Raw genomic sequence first — 25,332 nt, forward strand, 5'->3', positions numbered from 1 at the left:
TTTATCAAAGTTGTAGTGTAAACACCAAATCACAAATATAGATGTTTTATCTTTTCAGAGACCTGAGCGAAAACAAGATCAGCCTGATAGAGCCAGGAGCCTTCCAGGGCCTGACACAGCTCACCAGACTGTAAGTATGCATTTTGCTCTCCTGTTCATAGAGCTGTAGATACGCTGTCCTTCTGTTCAAAGAGCTGTAGATACGTCTTCTTTCTGTTGACAGAGCTGTAGATACGCTGTCCTTCTGTTCACAGAGCCGTAGATACATCTTCTTTCTGTTGACAGAGCTGTAGATACGCTGTCCTTCTGTTCACAGAGCCGTAGATACATATTCTTTCTGTTGAAAGAGCTGTAGATACACTGTCTTTCCGCCACAGATCACCAGCTGTAGATACGTTGTCTTTCTGTTCCCAGAGCTGTTGATTTATTGTCTATTTGTTCACAGAGCTGTAAATTTGTTTTCTTTATGTTCACAGAGCTGTACATCATTGTCATTCTGTACATAAAGCTGTTGTGAAATTGTCTTTTTGTTCACAGAGCTGTACAGAAATTGTCTTTTTGTTCACAGAGCTGTAAGGAAATTGTTTTTTTGTTCACAGAGCTGTAGAGAAATTGTCTTTTTGTTAGAACACAGAGCTGTAGAGAAATTGTCTATCTGTTCACAGAACTGTAGATATGTTGTCTATCTGTTCACAGAGCTGTAGATATGTTGTCTTTTTGTTCACAGAGCTTTAGATATGTTGTCTTTCTGTTCACAGAGCTTCAGATATGTTGTCTATCTGTTCACAGAGCTGTAGATATGTTGTCTTTCTGTTCACAGAACTGTAGATATGTTGTCTTTCTGTTCACAGAGCTTTAGATATGTTGTCTTTCTGTTCACAGAGCTGTAGATATGTTGTCTTTCTGTTCACAGAACTGTAGATATGTTGTCTATCTGTTCACAGAGCTTTAGATATGTTGTCTTTCTGTTCACAGAGCTGTAGATATGTTGTCTTTCTGTTCACAGAACTGTAGATATGATGTATATCTGTTCACAGAGCTTTAGATATGTTGTCTTTCTGTTCACAGAGCTGTAGATATGTTGTCTTTCTGTTCACAGAGCTGTAGATATGATGTATTTCTGTTCACAGAACTGTAGATACATTGTCTATCTGTTCACAGAGCTTTAGATATGTTGTCTTTCTGTTCACAGAGCTGTAAATACGTTGTCTTTCTGTTCACAGAGCTGTAGATATGTTGTCTATCTGTTCACAGAGCTTTAGATATGTTGTATTTCTGTTCACAGAACTGTAGATATGTTGTCTATCTGTTCACAGAGCTGTAGATATGTTTTCATTCTGTTCACAGAGCTGTAGATATGTTGTCTTTCTGTTCACAAAGCTGTAGATACGTTGTCTTTTTGTTCACAGAGCTGAAGATATGTTGTAATTCTGTTCACAGAACTGTAGATACGTTGTCTATCTGTTCACAGAGCTTTAGATATGTTGTCTTTCTGTTCACAGAACTGTAGATATGTTGTCTTTCTGTTCACAGAGCTTTAGATATGTTGTCTTTCTGTTCACAGAGCTGTAGATATGTTGTCTTTCTGTTCACAAAACTGTAGATATGTTGTCTATCTGTTCACAGAGCTTTAGATATGTTGTCTTTCTGTTCACAGAGCTGTAGATATGTTGTCTTTCTGTTCACAGAACTGTAGATATGTTGTCTATCTGTTCACAGAGCTTTAGATATGTTGTCTTTCTGTTCACAGAGCTGTAGATATGTTGTCTTTCTGTTCACAGAGCTGTAAATATGTTGTCTTTCTGTTCACAGAACTGTAGATACATTGTCTATCTGTTCACAGAGCTTTAGATATGTTGTCTTTCTGTTCACAGAACTGTAGATATGTTGTCTTTCTGTTTACAGAGCTGTACATACGTTGTCATTCTGTTCACAGAGCTGTACATACGTGGTTCTTCTGTTCACAGAGCTGTATTTATGTGGTCCTTCTGTTCACAGAGCTGTACATACGTTGTATTTCTGTTCATAGAGCTGTAGATACGTGGTTCTTCTGTTCATAGAGCTGTATATATGTTGTTCTTCTGTTCACAGAGCTGTACATACGTGGTCCTTCTGTTCACAGAGCTGTACATATGTAGTCCTTCTGTTCATAGAGCTGTAGATACATGGTCCTTTTGTTTACAGTGCTGTAGAGACGTTGTATTTCTGTTCACAGTGCTGTAGATACATTGTCTTTCTGTTCACAGAACTGTAGATACGTTGTCTTTTTGTCCACAGTGCTGTAGATACGCTGTCTTTCTGTTCACGGAGCCGTAGATAAGTTGTCTTTCTGCTCACAGAGCTGTACAAATGTTGTCTTTATATTCACAGAGCTGTGGATATGTTGTTTTTTTCTGTTCACAGAGCTGAAGATACCCTGTCTTTCTGCTGTTTATAGAACTTCAATAAACCCTTAATGTAATGAGCATTGATATCTAAAAATAAGCTCTGTATGTATTTGAGAAAATTGTAATAGTTATTAAATTCATACCAACCAGATGTAGTATAAAACTGTTCTGAAGCAAATTTATGATAACTAAAAATTAACAATGTCCCTTTAAAACACTAAAGTACATTTTTGGTCTTCATAATTTAAAGTGTGTGGTGGTGAAAGTTGAATATGTAAATGAAATGCTTTTTAATCGAAACATGAGGATTGTCAGCCACTTAACCCTGGGAATTAATGAATGGAAATAGAATGCATTTTTTCTGAATATTAATCAAAATATGCAATTATAACTGTAGCCCTAACTGACATGAAACCTGAGCTCTTTAAGAGACCAGATTGATGCTCTCTTATACAAGTGGTAGGTTGTATGCCATATTCAAGTAAGACATTAGGAAAATTAACGATAGTTAATACGGTTTTGTGCTCATCCCTGAAAATGCTTTCTATATCATGGGTGGAAATATGTTAAATAGTTTTAAATAACTGACTTAAATTTCAATTACCTTCTCAAAGGGATCGCTTTACCTTAAAATTATAGCGGCAATTATATTTGTATAAAAGGACTCATTGAAATCATATAGCTTTTCAGAGATGTCAGTTCACTCTTATACAAATTGGAACTGATTGACAATTCATTTTGAGGTTAACTTGTAAAGAGCATCCATTATATGCGATGGTTCGCAAATAATATTACTCCCCGCAATAACGCAATAACGTCAACATCAAAGTATGCGGTTTTTTGCTAATTAGTTGATAAAACGTTTTAATGAGTATGGTAACCTTGTTTATGGTCTATCATGTTTGGGTGACAAATTTTAGTTTGGCTCTCATGAGAAATTTAACATCAACAAATTAATAAAGAATTTTAACTAGAAGTCTGTGAGAAATTTAACATAATTAATAATTAAATTTAGCTAGACTGGTCTGTTTTTTGAAGAATGCAGGACAAGGACGCATAATAATGTCATACACTGAGGGGAGGTAGCATTCGTATCGCCTACATATTAATGATTAAAGCTAGTCTATTTTACGAAGAATACAGTCAAAGCATAATAATGTTGTGGGTTTGATCCCCACCAGGGTGAGACTGTGGTACAGTGATTTTAAAACAAAGCATCCCGTCATGATCACATAACTCAATCCCCATAGTGGTGAGAGTCAGGTCCAACTGGGGCGTGTGAACGGGACTTATCTTCCAGGGCCTCGCAAATGTACCCAAACTGTCAAAATATATCAATATTTTACTTATATTTTATTTGCTCAATAATATATTGTTCTGTACATTACAGGAACCTGTCCCACAATAAGCTGGGGAGTGTGAACAGGAGTATCTTCCAAGGCCTCGCAAGTGTGCCAAAACTGTTATTATATATCAATATTGTACTCATATTTATTTGATCAATTGTTCTGTACATAACAGGGACCTGTCCCACAATAAGCTGGGGAGTGTGAACGGGAGTATCTTCCAGGGCCTCACAAGTCTGCAGAAACTGTAAGTCATATGTACAATACAAAAAGTCATGGGGTATATAAAAGGGTTATAAGTACTGCATTTTGATCCAGGATGTTGTCATTCGACTCCAGTGTATTTTGTTCAAAATGTGCAAAAATCCACCAGGGTCAAATCTGATATTCAGGATCAAAACACAGTACTAATAACACTTTTATAGTATAAATTCCTGGTTTAAATATTAAACAACACGTTATTTCATTATAAACTTTGCAACACTGTAATTGCCAGCCGTAATGGCTTAATGAAACTTGAAGGTCAAGGACATAGTAATATAAATATTCCTTGGTCTGCTTATATTGAAGAAAATTATCATTCATTTTCCATTAATGTCACTTTGAAATTCTCATGAGAACTTCAAATTAACATCAATTTAACATTTTTTTTGAAGATTTAGCATAAAAAACAATCAAAGAAAATGTTGAATTTTGGAGTAAAGTCAAAATTTATTTTACCAAAGGAAATAATATTGCTTTCAATGATCTCTCGGTGAAACGAAATTCATCATAAATCTGTTATTTACTCAAGCTATTAATCTTAAATAAAAAAGAACAGTTTAATATTTCATGAAAGTTTAACACTGCAATATGTGCTTAATATGCTACGTCCTATTTATATCTATTTTGGCAAATAACATTTAATATTTGATGGCTGCAGTTTTACAGCCCAAAAAAAATCTCAAGAATTGGACAATTTATAAGGCATAAAAAAAATCTTATGTTACTAAAATTTGCCTAAACAAAACCTGTTTTAAAAAATGAAGCATTAAGCAAAGTTCACAAATTAAGGAATCATATAATAAAGATAAAAAATCAGCTTCTAACTGATATATTTCATCCTTATAACACATTTTTTCCCCCAAAAAATTACATCCTGTAAAATAGAATGTCTCCTTAAAACACATATTTCATTCTGTACAAGTAAATATTTGATTATTATGCACCAGTCAATTGTAACCACCGCCCCCCAAGGTCCGGGGAATAGCAGGGACTTTGGCTTTCGGTCAAGCAAACCCTGGGTAAAACTGATGGTAAAATCTCCGCCAAATGCCCCCGCACCCAAGGGACCCTAGGTAAGGCCCATTTCCCGCTATATTTTGCGCGAAGACAAAACCACTGCATTCACCCGGCACTGCGGGGCCACCTGAAAGGTAAAAACACGGCACATTTCCCTGACTATCCCCGGTATACCCCCGGACCTGGGGGGGGGGGGGGGGCTGGTTACAATTGACTGGTGCATTATTTCTCATTTTTTTGTGTAAATATTTCATCCTATAAAAGTATGTCCCCTTGTAATCACATATTTCTTTTTATACAAGTAAATATTAGATTATTATATGTCATCTTATGTCATAAACATGCCATCGATGCGGATTTATTGTATTACTTAATGGAATGTTTGTTTTAAAGCCATAAAGGCTGTATATTTGAGCAATAAACATTGTATGTGCTGGCTTATTTCGAGTATCGCTGTCTTATTAAGGTTTTTAGCCATTCATGATTTGGATGCAAAGATATGTGAGTGCATTTAATAGATCATAAACATCGAGATTATTTGATTATATTATTTTTGCATGGATTACATTTTTAAATAAAACCATAATTATGCTACTTTTATGATCCGATATATTAAAGGGAGGTAATAAAACTATGTTTTACCATTTGACATTATAGAAATTTTATTAATCATTATGATAACATAATGTCTATATAAAATAAGGCTCTAGGTGAAAAACTTAAAAAAATATTTAAACCTAAAATTTCATAACGTTAGCATTAAGCTTTTACCAGCAATTTTTTAAATTCATGATGGATGCAGTGGGCGAAATAGGCACAAGCCTGCAAGTCCTGCACTGGTAAAATGTCTTTCGGGCTTGCTCAATTTCTGAATTTTATATAGCAGGGCTTGTTCAAAAATTTGATGCCAAGCAATAGTGTAATAATTCGGGCTTGTTAATCCAAAAGTCTAATTTTGATGACTGTGGATGGGTTAATTTAAAGATTTATCTACAAGAAACACTTCTAGAGCAGTGGTTGGAAAAAGAACAAGCCCGCAGGCCCTGCACTGGTTAAATGTTCTCATCATAAAGTTTAGTTTCGTTCACTGCTGGAGTATATGTTTCAAAATTTTCGGGAAAAAATTAAATTTTGCTGTTGTTCATTTTGCTGTGGCAAAGTCAATGTTATCAATATATTGATTGGACAGTAATAATTGCAGCTATTTTCATGAAACAAACATTTTACATCAGCGAATTTGAATAATTATCTGTTTCTGAAAACCTATTCATATTCATTCTGGACATGAATTTCTGTATTTGTTCAAGAACATTTTTATCTAAATCACATCAGAAATTTTGATTTATGAGTAAATTATTGGCATGGACGTAGGGTTGTAACTGGAGAGTTTTTAATTTTGAAAGGGTGCTCGCAGCACCTGTCATTTATAGTAGCACCCTAATCTGCCCTCATGGAAGAAACATCAGCAAGTTTGCCATTCTGCCTTCATGGAATCAAATGCTTAAGAAAATCCAACAATTCTTTTGTTTTGAGATTATAAATACATACAAGAAGTTTGTACTTGACTGTGAGTTCATACTGACACCAGTCTAAGTATTTTAAATAAGCACAATATTTCTAACATTTTCTGTATTATTTTTTTTGTATCCATATAGGATTTCTGTTTCTATCAAAGTAATTGGTTATGCTGCTTCAAAAGAATATGCTGTCATTAAACAGTGCACAACACTGATGTAGCTTCCTTTCTATGATTTTTCATTTATCCCCTGATGAACGTATATCGGCGTTACAGTTTATATATAATTTTTTTTGAAAAATAACATAATTTGTTTGTGGGTTTGTTTACATATCATAATATTTTCTGTCAAATTAATGATATGCAAGTTCTTTACAGCCCGATACAATGTGCTGATTTCTCCTTTAACATCATATCCCTCTTCTGCAGCACTCAATGTCCTGGCATAAAACCTAAAGAACAACATACAGGGCATTAAAAGCTCTATATATGACTGTAGAATTTATATATAGTGGAATGTACCCCATTGGCTCCAACTTTTGAGCCAAGCACGAAATGCTTACTTGTAACCTTCTTTATAAAGAAAACTGTGGTTTACATCCAGTTCAAACCAACATGGAAATAGAGCCTAGCAAGTTCGAGCCAACGAGATTTGATTGTATTATAACATACTATACTTAATTGCAAAAAATCTTAATGGATCTTTGCTAAAGAATGATGGTTTATGCAATGGGTAGGTTAAGTTCTTCATCTATACTAATTATTCTATCTCAATAACGAAGACAGCTGAGAGCAGATATGAATCACTCTTGAGTGGGGTCTGTTTGCTTGGTAGAAACCAGAACCCAGGTGTTCTTTATGAGAGGCCTCGAGAAAGTTCCCCCCCTGGTGGGGATCAAACCCCCATTTCCTTGGGTGAGAGGCAGACACCTATTTCGCAACACCACTTGAACGGTCTCATTATTCATATTTGCCAACATCATACATAAAAAATAAGATGTCATTTATCAACAACAAAATATCATACTAAAAATGCATCATTTATAATGAATGCTTAAAACAAAAACAACACAAAGCTCGATGTGTGCCATATGTTAAAAGCCCATCTTCACGTGGTGCATCTGCATTTTAACACCCGAATTGTTCTCTCTGAGAGACTGTTAGTGCAAACAGTCCATAGGGAAAAGGAGCCGATTTTTTTTTTCACCTGCAATTGTATGTATCATAGTGTATTTTCCCAAACAGTGCAATTTGCTCAATAAATTGTTTTGTAAATATGAGATCAGGAACATGAAACGGAACCGTCTGTCTGGAGATGTGGAATAATTTAATTGTGTATTCAATAAACTGACTGGAGTATGTGGAGAAATTTCTGAGGCAAACTACAAAACCCATAAGATTTAATAGCTTTTTGTCAGAGTGGTACAGGGTTGGCCCAAAAGTTGTTTAACAGTGGATATTTTTCAGATTGCTTTTCTAGCAATAAACACCTTTTATATAAAGTAAATGTATGTAATATAAACTTCATAAACTCTTTTGGTGTTTGTTTGAAAGTTTTTCAAACAGACCTAATTTTTGTATTTATTATACCAGCTTATGGACTGTTCACAATGATTCACAATTGACCCCCCCCCCCCACTTGAAGATTGACGACACGTCCTGTTTACCTCCCCTTTGGTAATGGAAAACTAATTGAATTTATTCTCTGCTGTGCAAGTTTGAATTGATTGCAGGCCAGTAATGGAAGTGCTAAATGTGATGCACTTTTCTTTCCCAACAAATTTGATTTAAGTTGGCATAACTATTTTTGAGAGAGGTTTGTGTTAAAATGGGGAAACATAGCTAATATTACAGATCATAATTTGCTCTGTTCCTTTGGCCTTTCCGCTCTTATCAAAGCTAAAATCTCTGTGGAGGAAAATAGGTTTGACGTTGTCCATCCATCTGTCGACAACAACTGGGTTAATGGATTTTATTGACTTTACAGTTAGGGGCTTCTTTTGCTTAGCTTTCTATATGAAAAGTTCATAAAAATCCTGATAATTAGCTATTTTTCAATGAAGTTAAAACATCATAAACCATACATGTTTGTATGTCTGTCCCTCTTTCCACCCATAAGCTGGTCGGCAGCAAATACTATGTAACTACTGGACAGAAATTAATAAAAATAATTAATGAAAGTTTTGTCAACTGTTTTGCCATAGTGCACTGATGCGCCCGCATGCTTCATTTCCTTTAATTAATCAGTTTGATTAATAAGAAAGGCCAAAAATACCAGTCAGAATGTTACCCATGGACAGAAATTAATGAAACTTATGTGAATTGGGTACACCTGAGAATGGTGGTGAAGGTGAAAGATTCGTCTTCATCAAGTCAGTATTACAAGACTTATTGCCCTTTAGGTAATGAAGAAAGGGAAAATTTTAATGACTGTCCAGAGCTATTATTGTCAGACTTAAAAACAGAAATTAATCAAACTTACTTGAAATGTGTACAAATTTAGTGCGATGGTGCTAGATTTGTATCAATTGTGAAAGTAACATCAGAAGTATTGCCCATTTCATTATGGACAGATATTAGTTAAAATCACCATGATGTTACTGGTACTAAAACCATATATAGAGCTGTAGGGTGCACATGGGTTGTCTAATTTGAATCAATGCCATCAGAGTTCTTGCCCTTGAGTTAATGAAATTGTAATACTTCAGTTTGTTCCTTTGAAGCTATAACCACTAGCGGATCCAGGGGGGGGCGCACCCGGCGCACGCCCCCCCCCCCCCTAAAATTCCCGGAGCTTACATGTTCTTTGGTATGGAAACAATAAAATATACTATATTTTCCTATTTTTTCTTCGCTCGCTTCGCTCGCGTATCTTTATACAACATTGCCTTTTGAGATGTACTCGTACACAACACAGAGTGCACGCAATTTAAACGTTCCCGCCTTCCCTTACTGTAATAATTCACAATTATACATGTATCTTCCCTCGTTTTTCCCGCTTAACGAAAATATACAAATTATATAAGCCACTTAGTCGTCCTAATAGAAACCTCGTTATGATATTAGAACTATAGGTATGCCCCTGGATCTGCTAGTGCAACCTTTAGAGTGATTAAAAGTTACGCCCCCCCTAACCCAAAATCCTGGAACCGCCCCTGATAACAATTGTTTATGCTGAATATAACAGTTTTTACTGATGAAGCAAATATTAATCAATATTAATGAGGCATTTTGAGCTCACGACAGCAAATCTCATACTTCGGTTTTCACCCAATTGTTATTCATATATTTTTTTAAATAAAGCACTGTTGAATGAGTTTTGCTTAAATTTGCTTTTTTGAAACATTTGGTTCATCGGCAATCCTTTAGCAGGGGATTTCAATTCTTAATATTTGATCAAGCCATGTATTACTTGAAATGTGAAGGGCAAAAAATTAAATACATTCTACATAATTTCGGAAACTGAAACCTGAATAGAGGAAAACATACAAATCACATTAAGGGTTCCAGCTTGACTTTGGAAGCAGAAAGAAATTAACACTAAAAGGAGAAATGTCTTTCAAATTACGATTTCTTCTATAATTTTATAATGTAAGAGAAATACTTTGTCCAGACCTCAAAATATGGAGAGAAATTGGTCAGTTAAGGAAGACTTCTTGTCTTTACCATTTTAGGGAAAACATAGAATTCATAGGCAGAATTAAGTGAACCAGTCATCAGGCGCCATCACAGCGAGATCAATCAGAAAGTTATTGGGCCATATAATTCTTCTGACAATACCTTCATTAGCCGCAAGAAGCACAATAACAGTTTTATCAATGTTCGCCATCAAAGCTGATCTGAAAAAGTATTTCACTTTGCAAACAAATCATTCAATTTTAGGGCTCAGTGCAAGAGGGACACAAATCGTTCTGTTTTTTCATGGATTTACATCTGTCTTCCCCTGACCTTTGAATATTTGTTATTGTTTTGTCCTAGTCATTATTGATGAACGTTATTGTTCTATTTGATTGGCCATTCTAACAAACTCTGATTCATGTTTTGGTGGGTTTAAATCTATCAATTTATTAATGCATCAGTTAGTTGATACTAATTTTTGTTAGCTCTATTGTGGAGACAGTTAAAGGCTGATATGAATCACTCTCGAGTCCACTTCCTGGGGGCTGTTCCATTTAAACATATAACCCCCGGGGGGAAGGCACTTTTAAATTATGCCACCCCTCTACAGAAGCAAATTTACCCTTTTTGGGTCCAAATAAATTAAAAAAAGACACCCACCCATACACTTTTAAAAATATTGCCTTCTCCCCAGGGGTTATATGTTTTACTGGAATAGCCTGGGTAGAAACCAGTTCTCTAGGTGTCCTTTCGAGAGGCCTTGAGAAAGTACCCCAGATGGGATGGAACCCTCAACCTCAGGAGTGTTAAGGGGGACAACTATACCAATAGACCACTCTCACCCACATTATCACAAATGATGAAGAAATCTGACTATTTCAGGTTTCTGTCTTACAACGAGCAGAAAACATAGTAAGATGGGTCCTTCTATGGGCTGCTTACATGCCCTCACTTTACACATAAAAACTAGTGTCAGTACACATCAAGTTCAATAATAAAATGGTTTATTTGATAGTATTTTCCAAGGTTCTCTCCAACATAATACTGCATACAGAGCCAGGCTGGGGAACTTCAATCTTACCCTTACTATGCACATCAAACCAGTGTCCATCCACATGAGATATATTTTGATGACCATTTATCATGTTTTTCAGAGTTCTCTCCAACAACAAGTTGAATACAGTGCCAGATGGGACTTTCAATGACTTGCCTGCCCTCAGAAGAATGTAAGTTTTAGGGTTACTGCATTATATCGACCCAAAGGCAGAGGACCATGGGTTGAATCCACTTGATGATAAGTACTGGTTATTCAAAGAGTGTTAAATGGTCAATTACACGACTATAGCTGACAGGGGAGGCAACTCTTCTTCAAATTAAATTGCAAGTTACAATTCGATACTCTCCAATTACTCTGTATAATCAGTTGTCACCATGGGCAAAGCTTTTTTAAAACTTGAAGTGATCTGGCTTGCTGAGTTCATTTCCAGCTATCGCCAATATATTTTGTCAGTGTCTGCATATTTCTACATTGATCCCTTGCATAGCAACTGAAACTGCCTCATTACTTATTCATGATTATAAGATTTCCAAGCCAAATCGCCCACGGTACACAATGAAGCATAGTGCAGTATTGTTTTGGGGGTATTTGTTGAGGGATTCTGTTGCAAATGGTAATTTGAATGTCGTGAACTAACATGGACAATATAAAAAAATCTTTCTCTCATTTTTCAGAGATGTTCAGTCCGAGTACCTCCGCTGTGACTGCCATCTTGCCTGGATCGTTAAATGGAGCAAGGATCGGAAAGTGAAGATTCGCTCCAGCACAACATGCGCTGTACCAAGGGAACTGAATGGTGTCGCTTTGAAAAAGTTGAAGAAGAAGGACCTGCATTGTGGTATGATTTTGGGAAACATTCAATTTCAGTAGCTCTAATGTATAAACCTTTTTGAATTCATCTCCAGGTTGACAGAATATTGTTTTGAAAGAAAAATATAACTTGAAACGCCATTTTAATTCTTGTTGCAAGACTTGCCTTATGAAATGCCTGCAAACTATTTCAAGGTGGTGTGGACCATATTTAAAAGTACCAATCCATAACAGTCTTAAGTCCCCTAAGTTTTATAATGTTTGTATTTATCCTCAAACTACTGTTTGTCTAGTTTGTGTTTTTAGTCTGTAGCCTAGATAACAGTGATTTATGAACTTTTATTGAGCTTATACCCATATCACTATCTTTAACCCTTAAAATTGGGTTATGTATTATTTCAGATCGCCCACTTGAATTGTCCCTGTTCGAGATCATGCCAGGAATTGACCAGATTGTCTTTGAAGGTGATAAAATCCCGTTTGATTGCCAAGCCTCCATTGTCGACCCCAAAACTGAGATGTTCTGGCTTCGTGATGGCGCGGTGGTTCAGACAAACAGGTAAAGATAAAACAATGATAAAGTATTGTCACTCATGCTAGACCACTCTGGTTGTGTGGTTAGTCTGTTTAGTGCAGTGGTTTATTAGCACACTCGCTTCTGAACTATGTGACCCGGGGTCGATTTCTGGCCTGGGCGCATGTTAGTTTGGTTTGTGGTCACTAAGCCAGAAAAGAGGGTTTCCTCCGGGTACTCCGGTTTCCTACACAACAAAAGACCACACTCTCACGTAACATTGTGCCAATGAGAGTGAATGATATAATGTTGTAGTAACTTGTTTTACAATCGTTGTAAAATAAATAAAAACTACACCAGAAGGCACAAAGTGATGCTAAATGATGCATTGGATGTGCTGGAGGTGTGCGTCTAGCAGGTATGATTTTTGACAATCGATTGTTATCTGTGAAACCAGGAACAAAAACTAAACCGGTTACGTTTTCAGTTGATCAAAATTATACGGAATGTCTAATGATTGGTCAATTTTATCCATAATAACTACTTACCAATCAAATCATTTTAATGAGTCGACACGCCAAAAGATAACCTGTGGACATCTTAAACAATTAGCTGCTTATGACAAGAAATTGAATATTGTTTACAATAAAAAGGTTTTTTTAAATTTCTAATTAATCAATTATCATGCTTGCGAATTCAATTTTTTAAAGATTTAAAGGCTCTCTCATTTTGATTTTCGATAACAAGTTGAATCAATAATACCTAATTAATACTGTAATTCTGATCTAGCTATGAAAATACCACTTTGCTTATTCCCAATAACCGAATATGGTTTAATATAAAATTGTATACCATTTTTTCTGATCTAACAACGTATATTTCTCCAAACAGGTCTCGGGGAGTGTTCATCCACACTCGTAAGTCGCCCGATAATTCCGTCATGATGCACTCAATGGTTTTGGAGAATCTCAAGAGTCCAAACAGTGGGGAGTGGATTTGTCTGGTCTCTACACCTCAGGTGGGTTATTTAGTGGGTTTAAACATTATTTAGTTTACACCAATTTACATTAGCTCAATTATTAAATCTGTTTGCTGATAGAATCACTCTCGAATTGATCCCCTGTTAATTTAGAGACTGTGAAAAAATACTCCTGGTTGGGATTGAACCCACTACCTCTTGAAGAGGTGGACACCTATACCACTAGACAACTCCCATTCCCTAAAGGGTGTTTAATTGCATTGTTGGAGCTGTCACCGCCATCAGTCTGAAACTTGAACCTTGGCAATAATTAAAAAAACACATTGAATATAATTATATTCAATTGAAACCTGGTACACATGTTACAAGAGAAAATAATCACCGGCAATGCCAATTAATCCAAGGTGTATTATTGTAAAGAGATGCCCCTTTTTTGGCTTGAAAATAATCAACCTTGTCCTTTGCTCTGCGCCATTCTTTTTAAAGGCATAACTTATGTGTAAAAACAGGGAATACAATTTGCCATTAACATCTTGCTGAATTTAAAGAAACCAACATATGACACCAACCATTCAGATTTATTGTACTTATAAAACTCTGTTTAACAATGTACAGATCAGAAAAGATATTTCTTATTTGCTCCAACCAAAGCTGATGATATTAAAGCATAGATGCTGAGTTGATACGAACCACATCAGACAATTGACCTTGAAACTCTATTACAGGGTAATGTAACAAAAACAGTCACACTGGTTGTAATAGACAGCGACGCCCCACAGTGTGAAATGAACACTACTAAGACCAACAAGGGGGTGTACGTGTGGAAGGAATCGGTTGCCGGGATAACGAAAGAGTTGCCATGTAAACTGGGAGAGGGCAAGGTCACTCATATGTGTGATAAGAATGGTCGCTGGACGAGCCTGAACCTGTCACAGTGTGATTTCACAAATGAGCTGACAAGAAAACTACAAACATTGGCAAAGGTAACGCTGATCTTTTGCTATGATGTTTTACTAGAAAACTACAAACATTAGCTAAGGTTACACTGATCTTTTGCTGTGATGTTTTACTATAAAACAACAAACATTTGCAAAGGTAACACTTAGCATTTGCTATAATGTTTTGCTTGAAGACTACAAACATTTTCAAAGGTATCACTTAGCATTTGCTATGATGGTTAAGTAGAAAACTACAAACATTGGCTAAAGTAACACTGATCTTTTCCTGTGAATTTTTACTAGAAAACTACAAACATTGGCCAAGGTAACACTGATATTTTGCGATCATGGTTAAGTAGAAAACTACAATCCTTCAACTCAAGAAGGTACCTTGGTGATTCTGCTGTTTATGCCTTCTGCTACTTAAATGAAATAATGCCCATTAGAAGTTTCCCCTTGCTCAAATGTAACAAATCTTTATGTTTGAATTTCAAGGACACGGACTCCTCAAAGATTCCGAGTGATGCCCGTAACTTGAAGAGCCTAGTATAATAAGTCCCTTTGCTTAAATGTAAAATTATACTTTATGTTTTAATTTCAAGGACACCAACTCCTCGAAGATCCTGAGTGATGCCCGTAACTTGGAGCGCCTGGTATCAGCCCCTTTCAGAAATGCAGAGGACCCTTTGTCTACAATCAACCCAGAGTATGTGGATCTTGCCTCGTTGGCCATTCACCGACTCAGTCAGCATGCAGCCATAGGGGATGAGGTGAGATAATGTTAAAATGTCTGTTGTTGTGTTTTTTGAGAAAAAACGAGGTAAATTCATAGCATTTTTTTTTAGATATTAATTGAGGTTAATTAAAAGCCTTTGTTTTGATCTTAGAAAACAATCATGGTAAATTCCTAGCCTTTGTTACTTTCTGAGAATATAATCAAGGTTATGTCATAGCCCTTATTTTTTGTGTTAGAAAATAATGAAGGTAAATTCCTCGCCTGTGTTTTATTTCCAAATAATTAATAAAGGTAAATTCATATCCTTTGGGTTTTCTTTTTCATCAATATAATTATCTTGGAAATTCAAAGCCTTTCTAGCAAAAGCCTTGAACATCTTGGTATAAAAAACACATATTACTCAAGATATTCATATGGTATACTGTTGATCTTTACAAAATCAAGAGAGGGAGCAAGTGTCATCACTTTAATAAAAGTATTTGTTTGGTTATGCCCCATGCTGAATAAAACTGACAAACATTTGCATACCATTGCATTGCTCTTGTTAACATTACAACAAAACTGCCCATTAGCCGAATATTTTAAAATAAACCCTGTTTAGACACACAAGGCAAGGGGTCAAGCCACAATGAACTATAGACACAAGCATACAGTTAAAAACACCACAATTATACACAAAATACAAACACATTTAATACACAGACCACACATTCATCAAAATAGCTTTATGGATTCATGATGGAATTACCACCTTGGAACAGACAGTGAAACACGAATAACTGGAAAATGAGTGTACTAGGGTCTTAAACTACTTTATACGGCCATAACCTCACACTTGGTACACATCAGAATTAAAGAGCTTGGAGAAGTGGTAAGTAAAAGTAAGTCTCTCAGGAAAGACCCGTCTGTAACTTCTGTTATTTAATGCCAATGTTTGATAGCTTCTGTGTTGAATTACTTAGGAAGATCTAATATCCACAATAGTTTTCCCTCAATTAATTAATGTACAAGTAATTGATCATACTTTAGTTTTGTATATACTAGTTTCTTTTAGCTCTATAACTATTATAACAACAGCTCTTAGCTTATAGATCTGCCTCATGTCTGCTTCCATTTTGAGAGGCTGTGAGAATGTTCACCTTGTGGGGATTGAACCCTTAACCACTTTGGTGAGAGGCGGGTGATAATACAACAAGAAAACTCCCAACAACTGACTATTCTTATCCTGAAACTACTCTCATCATTATGTCTACTATTTCAGATTGTGAAGTCAGTGCTGCTCAGTGCCAGTCGGATCATGAACATCAGCGAGGATATTCTGACTGAGGCTCAAAGACAGCGCCACTCTCTTAGCAGGTATGTAACTAGATACTTAATTAGTGCATTTGATTTAATACTTAGGGATTTGAGGCTCAACTTATTAATTAACATATCATATTGATCACATTTTTTCGGTGGTGTGGATTCCTCAAGGGGCCTCATTTGTGCTGGTGATGTCACGAATGTATGATTACAGCCGCACAATATAGGTTGATGCGAAAATTATTTTTATTAATTTTAATGCATTATCATGTTCAACTCATTTGACTTAAATTCGTAATGATAAAAAAGCATATAATTTAGGTACCGCTAACAAATATGTATGTACTATTTTGGCGTTTTGTTTCGCTGTGGAGTTTGTGGACAGGTAGCTATTAATTTAAATAATAATATTATTCAACCAAATTTTGACCTTAGTACTCTGAAAGTGCTTGAAGGATTTGAATGAAACTTGGTACAAAGATATATGGCAGTGTGAGGTTGTGTACCTTGTTATGATTATGATTTTAGCTATGGGACACTTTGTTTTAAAGGTATTTCCCCTTATTTTATAAATTGCATGTGCATTCTTGCAAGTCATTGCTAGAACGAGCCATTGTTAAATCAAATGTAAAATAATAAGAGGTTTAGATTTAATACCATTAGCATTAAGTATAATCAGGGATGTGATTTGTCCGCGGATTTGCACTCCAACATGGTACAAAATTAAAGCTAATTATTATAAATCCAAATGCATTTCAGGATTTCCAAAGCAGTAGAAAGCATCCCTCAGCAAATGGCTGATAAGCCTAAGTATAGCCAATCCACTGGGTTAATTGTCATGGAAACCAGGTCGTTTCAACGGCAACAGTTTACAGGCATTCAGTGTTCAAGACTGGACCTAAAACTCGACACAACGGTGCATAAGATGGTTCAAAGTCCGACAGGATTTGTGTTCGTCTGCGCTGAGCTGGCTGATAGTGCTGATCGCTACTCGTTTATTAGACTGGTGGGTGTTAATGTTGTTATTTGGATTTGTCTTCCGTTTTTGCCCTTTAAAATTGTGATTTTTACCTTACAAATTTAATTTAAAAATGTTTATGTGCATGAGAACACAATTGACAATGAGAATATCAATGCAAACATTTAACTGAATTTTTAAACAGACATTATAAAATCAAGCATGCAAAGGGATTGGGCCACGAGTTTTGCCAACATCATTTACGGCCCTCTCCTTTGATGTTAAAATAATTATTTAAAATGAAATCGTAATGAAAATCTGCAATGATTAAATTTTTTCTCCAGAATTATTTTTTAAAAAAATATCAGGTAAAATGGATATGAAATATCTAGGGAAATGTCAGTACTGTTATCTTATTGTTATTATTATTTTTTACTATTAATATTCTATAATATTATTTGTTCTAATGAATTCTAAAAACATGAATTATTTAAATCTATTACAGACTGTCAGACTGCAAATTGATCATTCATTTCTTAATGGTTATTTTACATATTAGTTTTAGTTGAAAATGAGAATGGTCTATTTGTATAAGTGTCTGCCTCGCACTACAAAGGTTGTGGGTTTAATCCCCACCAGTGTGAGACTGGTCTAGTGGTAAAGATGTCTGCTGCTACCCAAGAGGTTGTGGGTTTAATCCCCACCAGTGTAAGACTGGTCTAGTGGTAAAGATGTCTGCCTGCTACCCAAGAGGTTGTGGGTTTAATCCCCACCAGTGTGAGACTGGTCTAGTGGTAAAGATGTCTGCCTGCTACCCAAGAGGTTGTGGGTTTTATCCCTACCAGTGTGAGACTGGTCTAGTGGTAAATATGTCTGCCTGCTACCCAAGAGGTTGTGGGTTTTATCCCTACCAGTGTGAGACTGGTCTAGTGGTACAGATGTCTGCCTGCTACCCAAGAGGTTGTGGGTTTTATCCCCACCAGTGTGAGACTGGTCTAGTGGTAAAGATGTCTGCCTGCTACCCAAGAGGTTGTGGGTTTTATCCCCACGAGTGTGAGACTGGTCTAGTGGTAAAGATGACAGCCTGCTACCCAAGAGGTTGTGGGTTTTATCCCCACCAGCGTGAGAGTGGTCTAGTGGTACAGATGTCCGCCTCTCCCTAAAGAGGTTGTGGGTTTTATCCTCAACAGTGTTAGAGTGGTCTAGTGGAACAGATGTCCGCCTCTCCCTAAAGAGGTTGTGGGTTTTATCCTCAACAGTGTGAGAGTGGTTTAGTGGTACAGATGTTCGCCTCTCCCTAAAGAGGTTGTGGGTTTAATCCCCACCAGTGTGAGGCTGGTCTAGTGGTAAAGATGTCTGCCTGCTACCCAAGAGGTTATGGGTTTTATCCCCACCAGCGTGAGAGTGGTCTAGTGGTACAGATGTCCGCCTCTCCCTAAAGAGGTTGTGAGTTTTATCCTCAACAGTGTGAGAGTGGTCTAGTGGTACAGATGTCCGCCTCTCCCTAAAGAGGTTGTGGGTTTTATCCTCAACAGTGTGACAGTGGTCTAGTGGTAAAGATGTCTGCCTTTCACCCAAGAGATTTTGGGTTCAAATCCCAAAAAGGGGATCTTTGTCATGACCTAGCAAAAAGGACACCAGTTGAAATTAGTAGAAACTTATTAGATTTTCACAGTTAGATCATTTGACAGTTTTTAAAAGCTTTTTATGCCCCCGAAGGTGCGCATATTAAAATCGCACCATCCGTCCGTCCGTCCATCCTTCCGTCCGTCCATGTGTCCAGCTCAATAACTCGTGTCCAGGCTGTAACTTTCCCTTGTGTGGACAGATTTTAAAATAACTTGCCACATGTGTTCCACATACCAAGACGACATGTCGCGTGCAAGACCCGTGCCCCTACCTCAAAGGTCAAGGTCACACTTGGGTCTTTATTCACAATGGAGTGCTGCATATAGGACATAAAGTATAGGTTGTCGTGTCCGGGCTGTAACTTTCCCTTGTATGGACAGATTTTAAATTAACTTGCCACATGTGTTTCACATACCAAGTCGACGTGTCGCGTGCAAGACCTGTGTCCCTACCTCAAAGGTCAAGGTCACATTTAGTCTTTATTCACAACGGAGTGCTGCATATAAAACAGAGAGTATAGGTTGTCGTGTCCGGGCTGTAACATTCCCTTGTATGGACAGATTTTACAATAACTTGCCACCTGTGTTCCACATACCAAGACGACGTGTCGCGTGCAAGAACCATGCCTCTACCTCCATGTATGGACAGATTTTAAAATAACTTGCCACATGTGTTCCACATACCAAGACGATGTGTCGCGTGCATGACCCGTGTCCCTACCTCTAAGGTCAGGGTCACACTTGGGTGTTTATTCACAATGGAGTGCTGCATATAAGGACATAGAGTATAAGTTGTCGTGTCCGGGCTGTAACTTTCCCTTGTATGGACAGATTTTAAAATAACCTGCCACATGTGTTCCACATACCAAGATGATGTGTCGCGTGACAGACCCGTGTCCCTATCTCTAAGGTCAGGGTCACACTTGGTTGTTTATTCACAATGGAATGCAGCATATATAAGGACATAACAGTGTGGGTTGTCAAGTATGGGTGGTATTTTTATGTTTAGAGGCAATTTAAAATAACTTGCCATATGTATTTGACATGTAAAGGCAAGATCAACTTTTCATGTACTGACCTTATTCATAGGTCAATGTCACAATCGGGGGCATTCGTCACATACTGTGACAGCTCTTGTTTGGTCTTTGAATAAGCCAATTTTTGTATGAATGTCTGAAAACCTGAGTGAAGTTCAACTGCTGACAAAAGATCAGATCACTGGTTATCCTATTTACAATCCAAAATTGTTTTATGGCTAAAATCAAACGCTTAAGAAAAACAAAATTTTGGGCAGTTTACCAAACAATTGAGATGTCTTCTATTGTGAGTTATCTAATATGACTGAATTGGAGGCATTTGATACCAAAATAAGCCGATTTTGGGATGATTATTTTTCTAAAAAGTGTCAAAACTGACAATCTGTCAGAATGCACTTTTAAATCATCAAGTAACCTCTATTTTAAAGACAGCCATGGTGTAAAGACACTTCTTGTTCCATAGTTAATAAAGATGTAAACCTTTGATACAGTCTTATCTCATGGAAACACTGAAGAATACGTGTAATGATCAATTAATTATCAAAGGTGAATCAATGACTCTCATTAATCATAATTCTGTTTTTATGCAAGGTGTACTTGTATTTATGCGTGATAAGACATTATCAAGATGAAGATAATATAGATGAAAGAAAAATGAATAATAAGTTTCTGTGTTTAGACATGTATACACTTCATACTTTGAAGCCTTTGGGGAAATTTATATTACTATTCTAGCAATAAATTTTTGTGGGACAAACGTCTTTTGCCTGAAAAATATCAATTCACAATTGTTCAATTAAGGTATGCCATCCATCGTAAGGATGCAAAGATGTGTTTATAGTGCATTTTAGATATTAGCATATAGAGATTATTTCCATGTTTAAATCATACTGATTAACCATTATATTATTTTTGCATGGATTACATTTTTGAAAAACTACATAATGAAGCTAATACTATGATAGGATATATTGAACAGAGGTAATAGAACAAAAAATTACTATGATTATAAAGCAATTTTATAAATTTGTTTCATAAATAACTTTATGTCAACATAAAAAAAGCATTCAGTAAAAATATTCAGACTGACATTTTGTAACATTAAAATAAAACTTTACGAGTAGGAAATTTTTGTATTAGTGATGGATGGATTACCTAAAAAAATTAGAAGCACGTTTATTCGGGGTAATGACACTCGTTTTTATGGATTTTGAAGTCAACAGTGTGGACTCTTTCTCTTTTTAAAAGAGATGATTTGCAAATAGGTGATTTTTTTAATACTATGAAAAAAGTGTGCATCATCATTTACCAAGTTATTTGTGGAGTTATGTTTAGTAACTGGTGTTATTTATAAAGCGATTATGGAGATTATTCATATCAAATTCTCAGCAGGGTAATAATTTTTAGACAAGAGTGAAATTTGAGAAAAACGAGCGCATTTTTCAACTATCTTATCAAACAGTTGAACCAAGATTTTTTGTTTATAGTTTCTTTGGTTTCTGGATTTTTGGAAGATTTTGTAAGGGGTTATCATTCAGATGCAGATAAAAATTTGATAATACTCAGTGAAATAGGTTTTTTTATGTTAAGAGTACTTATGTTTATAACGAGCAGACTTCAACTGGTTGCATAAAGGAAATTGTTAACTAATGTTGAGAGAGTTTTGTGGTTATGATGTTCACCTCTCACCTAAGAGGTTAAGGGTTTGATCTCCACCAGGGTGAGAGTGGTCAAGTAGTCGAGGTGTTCATAACAAGCAGACTTTTACTGGTTACATAAATGCAATTACTAGCCAATGGTGAGAGTGGTCTAGTGGTAAAGGCGACCGCCTCTCACCAAGAGGTTAAGGGTTTCGATCTCCACGAGGGTGAAAGTGGTCTAGTTGTTAAGGTGTCCACCTCTCACCCAGGAGGTTAAAGGTTTGTTCTCCAACAGGGTGAGAGTGGTCTAGTGGTTAAGGTATCGGCCTCTCACCCAAGAGGTTTAGGGTTCGATCTACACCAGGGTGAGAGTGGTCAAGAAGTCAAGGTGTTTATACAAGCAGACTTTAACTGCTTACATAAATGAAATGATTTACCAATGGTGGGAATGGTCTAGTGGTTAAGGTGTCCGCCTCTTACCTTAGAGGTTAAGGGTTTGATATTCACCAAGGTGAGAGTGGTCTTGTGGTTAAGGTGTCCGCCTCTCACCCAAAAGGTTTAGGGTTTGATATTCACCAGGGTGATAGTGGTCAAGTAGGGTGATAGTGGTGAAGTAGTCGAGGTGTTTATAACAAGCAGACTTAAACTGGTTACATAAATGATGTAATTAACTGATAGTGAGAGTGGTCTAGTGGTTAAGGTGTCCGCTTCTCACCGAAGAGGTTAATGGTTTGATATTCACCAGGGTGAGAGTGGTTAAGTGGTTAAGGCATCCGCCTCTCACTCAAGAGGTTAAGGGTTTGATATTCACCAGGGTGAGAGTGGTCTAGTGGTTAAAGCATCCGCCTCTCACCCAAGAGGTTAAGGGTTTGATATTCACCAGGGTGAGAGTGGTCAAGACGTCAAGGTGTATATAACAAGCAGACTTTAACTGGTTACATATATGAAATTACTAGCCAATGGTGAAAGTGGTCTAGTGGTAAAGGCGTCTGCCTCTCGTCCAAGAGGTTTAGGGTTCGATCTCCACCAGGGTGAAACTGGTCTAGTGGTTAAGGCGTCCACCTCTCGTCCAAGAGGTTTAGGGTTTGATCTCCACCAAGATGAGAGTTGTTTAGTGGTCATGGTGTTTCCCTCCCACCCAAGAGGTTGTTGGTTCAATCCCCCCAGGGGTACTTTCTCATAGCCTCTCGAGCACCAGTACTGGTTTTTTCAAGGAAACAGAAGTTGGATTGGTTCCATAACCTTTCAGCATTTTTCACAATCGAGCTAAATGTTTTTTGTTTTATTATAAAACTAAGTGGTTACCGGTAACCTGTTTGACAATATTTTGATAATGGTTGGTTTCCATGCAATGCACATATTAACTTTGTTTACTTGTTAACCTAGGTATCAAATTCATTTGAAATGATTAAATAATGCCTGTTTTGTGTCAAATGTAGCTTATTCAAAGATGAAATCTTGTTTTGAAAAAGAAGGGTAATCAGTTAGCAATTAAACTCAAATTATTCTCTGCAATCTTGTTGACTGGATGCTTGTACGACAGAGTACAACATGTTTGGAGCATTAAGCTGTACCTGCAGAACTGATGCTAATTGAATAAAGGCCTATTATTTTACTTTAAGATAAGTGTAATTTACCTAGGTGGTCGGATCTGTCAGGGATAATATCCTTTAAGATTATATACAAATTTAATAATTATACAAATTTAAAATTATTCTTTTACATTCTTTTGTTATTTTACATTAGCTTCATTCTATATATTACATTTGTCATGTAAAGTAAAAAAAAGTAAAAAGAATTTCTCTGTTAGTTATATAATTATGGAACAGGCATTTTGGCAGAAACACCAAAAAGAGAGTTAAATAAAGGATTTGTATAGTTATATTTCCAAATGAATAATTACACTGATATAATCATATTGATGAAATTCAACTCTTCCTTTGTAAATGTATTTTATGTAAAGGGGTGATTGGTACATTCCTGACCGACATGGTCAACTATGGTAATTTATAACATTGTTGATAACACGGTGCTGTTGATAACACGGTACAAACTCCTGTGGTTTCCTTGGGTTTAATTATTTGAATAGCAAAACTCATGGTACAAACTCCTGTGGTTTTCTTTGATTTAATTGTTTGAGTATTAAAACCTCATCAAGGTGAGGGTACTGCTATGGAAATTTGATGCAATTACAAGTTTGATAAAAATCTGAAGAAAAATTTAGCACTGCTAATTTAAATGTCACTACAATACGTGGAAAGTGGTTACCATTTTGCCTGGGATTGTATTTCTTTATATAAAAAAAACATGGCGATTAAATTCACATTTGTTGAAATAAACAGGCAAACAGCAGTCAGAAATAGGTCTGTATTTTGACAAAGATTTTGATTTCTTAAGCAAATGTTTGTTTAAATGTTACAATTGATTTTCAAAAAAATGTTTGAAGTGACCATTTGGCGAATGTAAATTTAAACCTTTGACTTGTGGTCATTCATATTGCTGTCATTTGTAAAATGAGGATTTAGAAACCTCACTGGGGACATTTAAATCTCATATGTAAACTTAGGAACAAAGACTCAATGGGAGGTTCAATATGTTTTAAGGGTCAACGGTACTGAATTGGTGACATAGAATTTTTTGAAGTGTTTAAGTTGGACAGATTTGATTTTTCAGTAGCATTCTCATGTATTATTTTTGAAGTGTGTTCCAATTTGTCTTGCTAGTTGTACAATGGACAAGGTTAATGCTACATTTCTTTTAAGGGACGAATGGTCAGATTTTTTTGTGTGAAATGTGAACAATATGCTTGTTACAATGCTTATAAATCAATGCACTATCAAAAGTTCATATTAAATCTCTATCAGTAATTATTTTAAAGGAGACACAATACGATCTGTTTTGTGGAAAAGCATTAGTAACGCGTTTAAAAATTGCAATAATTCAAGCTTGGATTTACAAAATTCTGTTCAAATTTGTGTCTGCCAGTTGGTTTTTGGTGTTAACTCATAAAAGTAAGTAAAATATTTTAATTTTAAAAATTATGATTCAGTTTGTGGACAATGCGATTCTGTCAGTAAGTCTCTTTAATATATCTAGAACCACACCATTTCTGGGTTTTGAATTAAACATTTCCATTGAGAGGATAATTTGTGAGTTTATCAATTAAATTGTCAAACAATTATATGTGATGAAATACTTCTCTACATGTGATATTTGTTGATTGTTTAAGTAAATGTTGATTTTTATACAACCAAACAAAAACAACCAAACCATTAAACTACCAGATTTATCATAATTATAAAAATACCGGGGAAATGATTTTTGTTATCAAAAATATGTTTCTTACTTGTTCTGATTTTTAACAGTTCAATGTTCAATTGTAAAAGCATTTATGAATTATACCTTTTAGTTCATTTAATCATGATGTTTTCCCAGGAATCTATGATAGTTATCATGAAATAAGATATTTTAAGTGCAATTATTCTGAGATTATCTTGTTGCTGTCCATGCACGTCATAGTTTAATGTTTACATGGTAAATGTAGTATTAGTACATAGTAAAAGTTATTGATTTGTATCAATGGTA

The 25,332-nt window shown here is 36.0% G+C and overlaps 1 protein-coding gene across 1 annotated transcript in view; it reads left to right on the forward strand.

Annotated features, from left to right (window-relative positions):
* Nucleotides 1-25,332, forward strand: part of LOC128211535 (adhesion G protein-coupled receptor A3-like) — a 55,035-nt gene that overhangs the window by 18,473 nt on the left and 11,230 nt on the right. Inside the window, exons 3-12 of the mRNA XM_052916439.1 lie at nt 59-130; nt 3,909-3,980; nt 11,303-11,374; nt 11,880-12,043; nt 12,418-12,574; nt 13,421-13,547; nt 14,234-14,491; nt 15,049-15,216; nt 16,444-16,538; nt 17,244-17,490. Of these exons, the coding sequence (XP_052772399.1) occupies nt 59-130; nt 3,909-3,980; nt 11,303-11,374; nt 11,880-12,043; nt 12,418-12,574; nt 13,421-13,547; nt 14,234-14,491; nt 15,049-15,216; nt 16,444-16,538; nt 17,244-17,490 (1,432 nt within the window). The remainder of the gene's footprint in view (nt 1-58; nt 131-3,908; nt 3,981-11,302; nt 11,375-11,879; nt 12,044-12,417; nt 12,575-13,420; nt 13,548-14,233; nt 14,492-15,048; nt 15,217-16,443; nt 16,539-17,243; nt 17,491-25,332) is intronic.

Source organism: Mya arenaria, chromosome 12 (assembly GCF_026914265.1).
Source record: "Mya arenaria isolate MELC-2E11 chromosome 12, ASM2691426v1".
Classification (NCBI taxonomy): Eukaryota; Metazoa; Mollusca; class Bivalvia; order Myida; family Myidae; genus Mya; species Mya arenaria.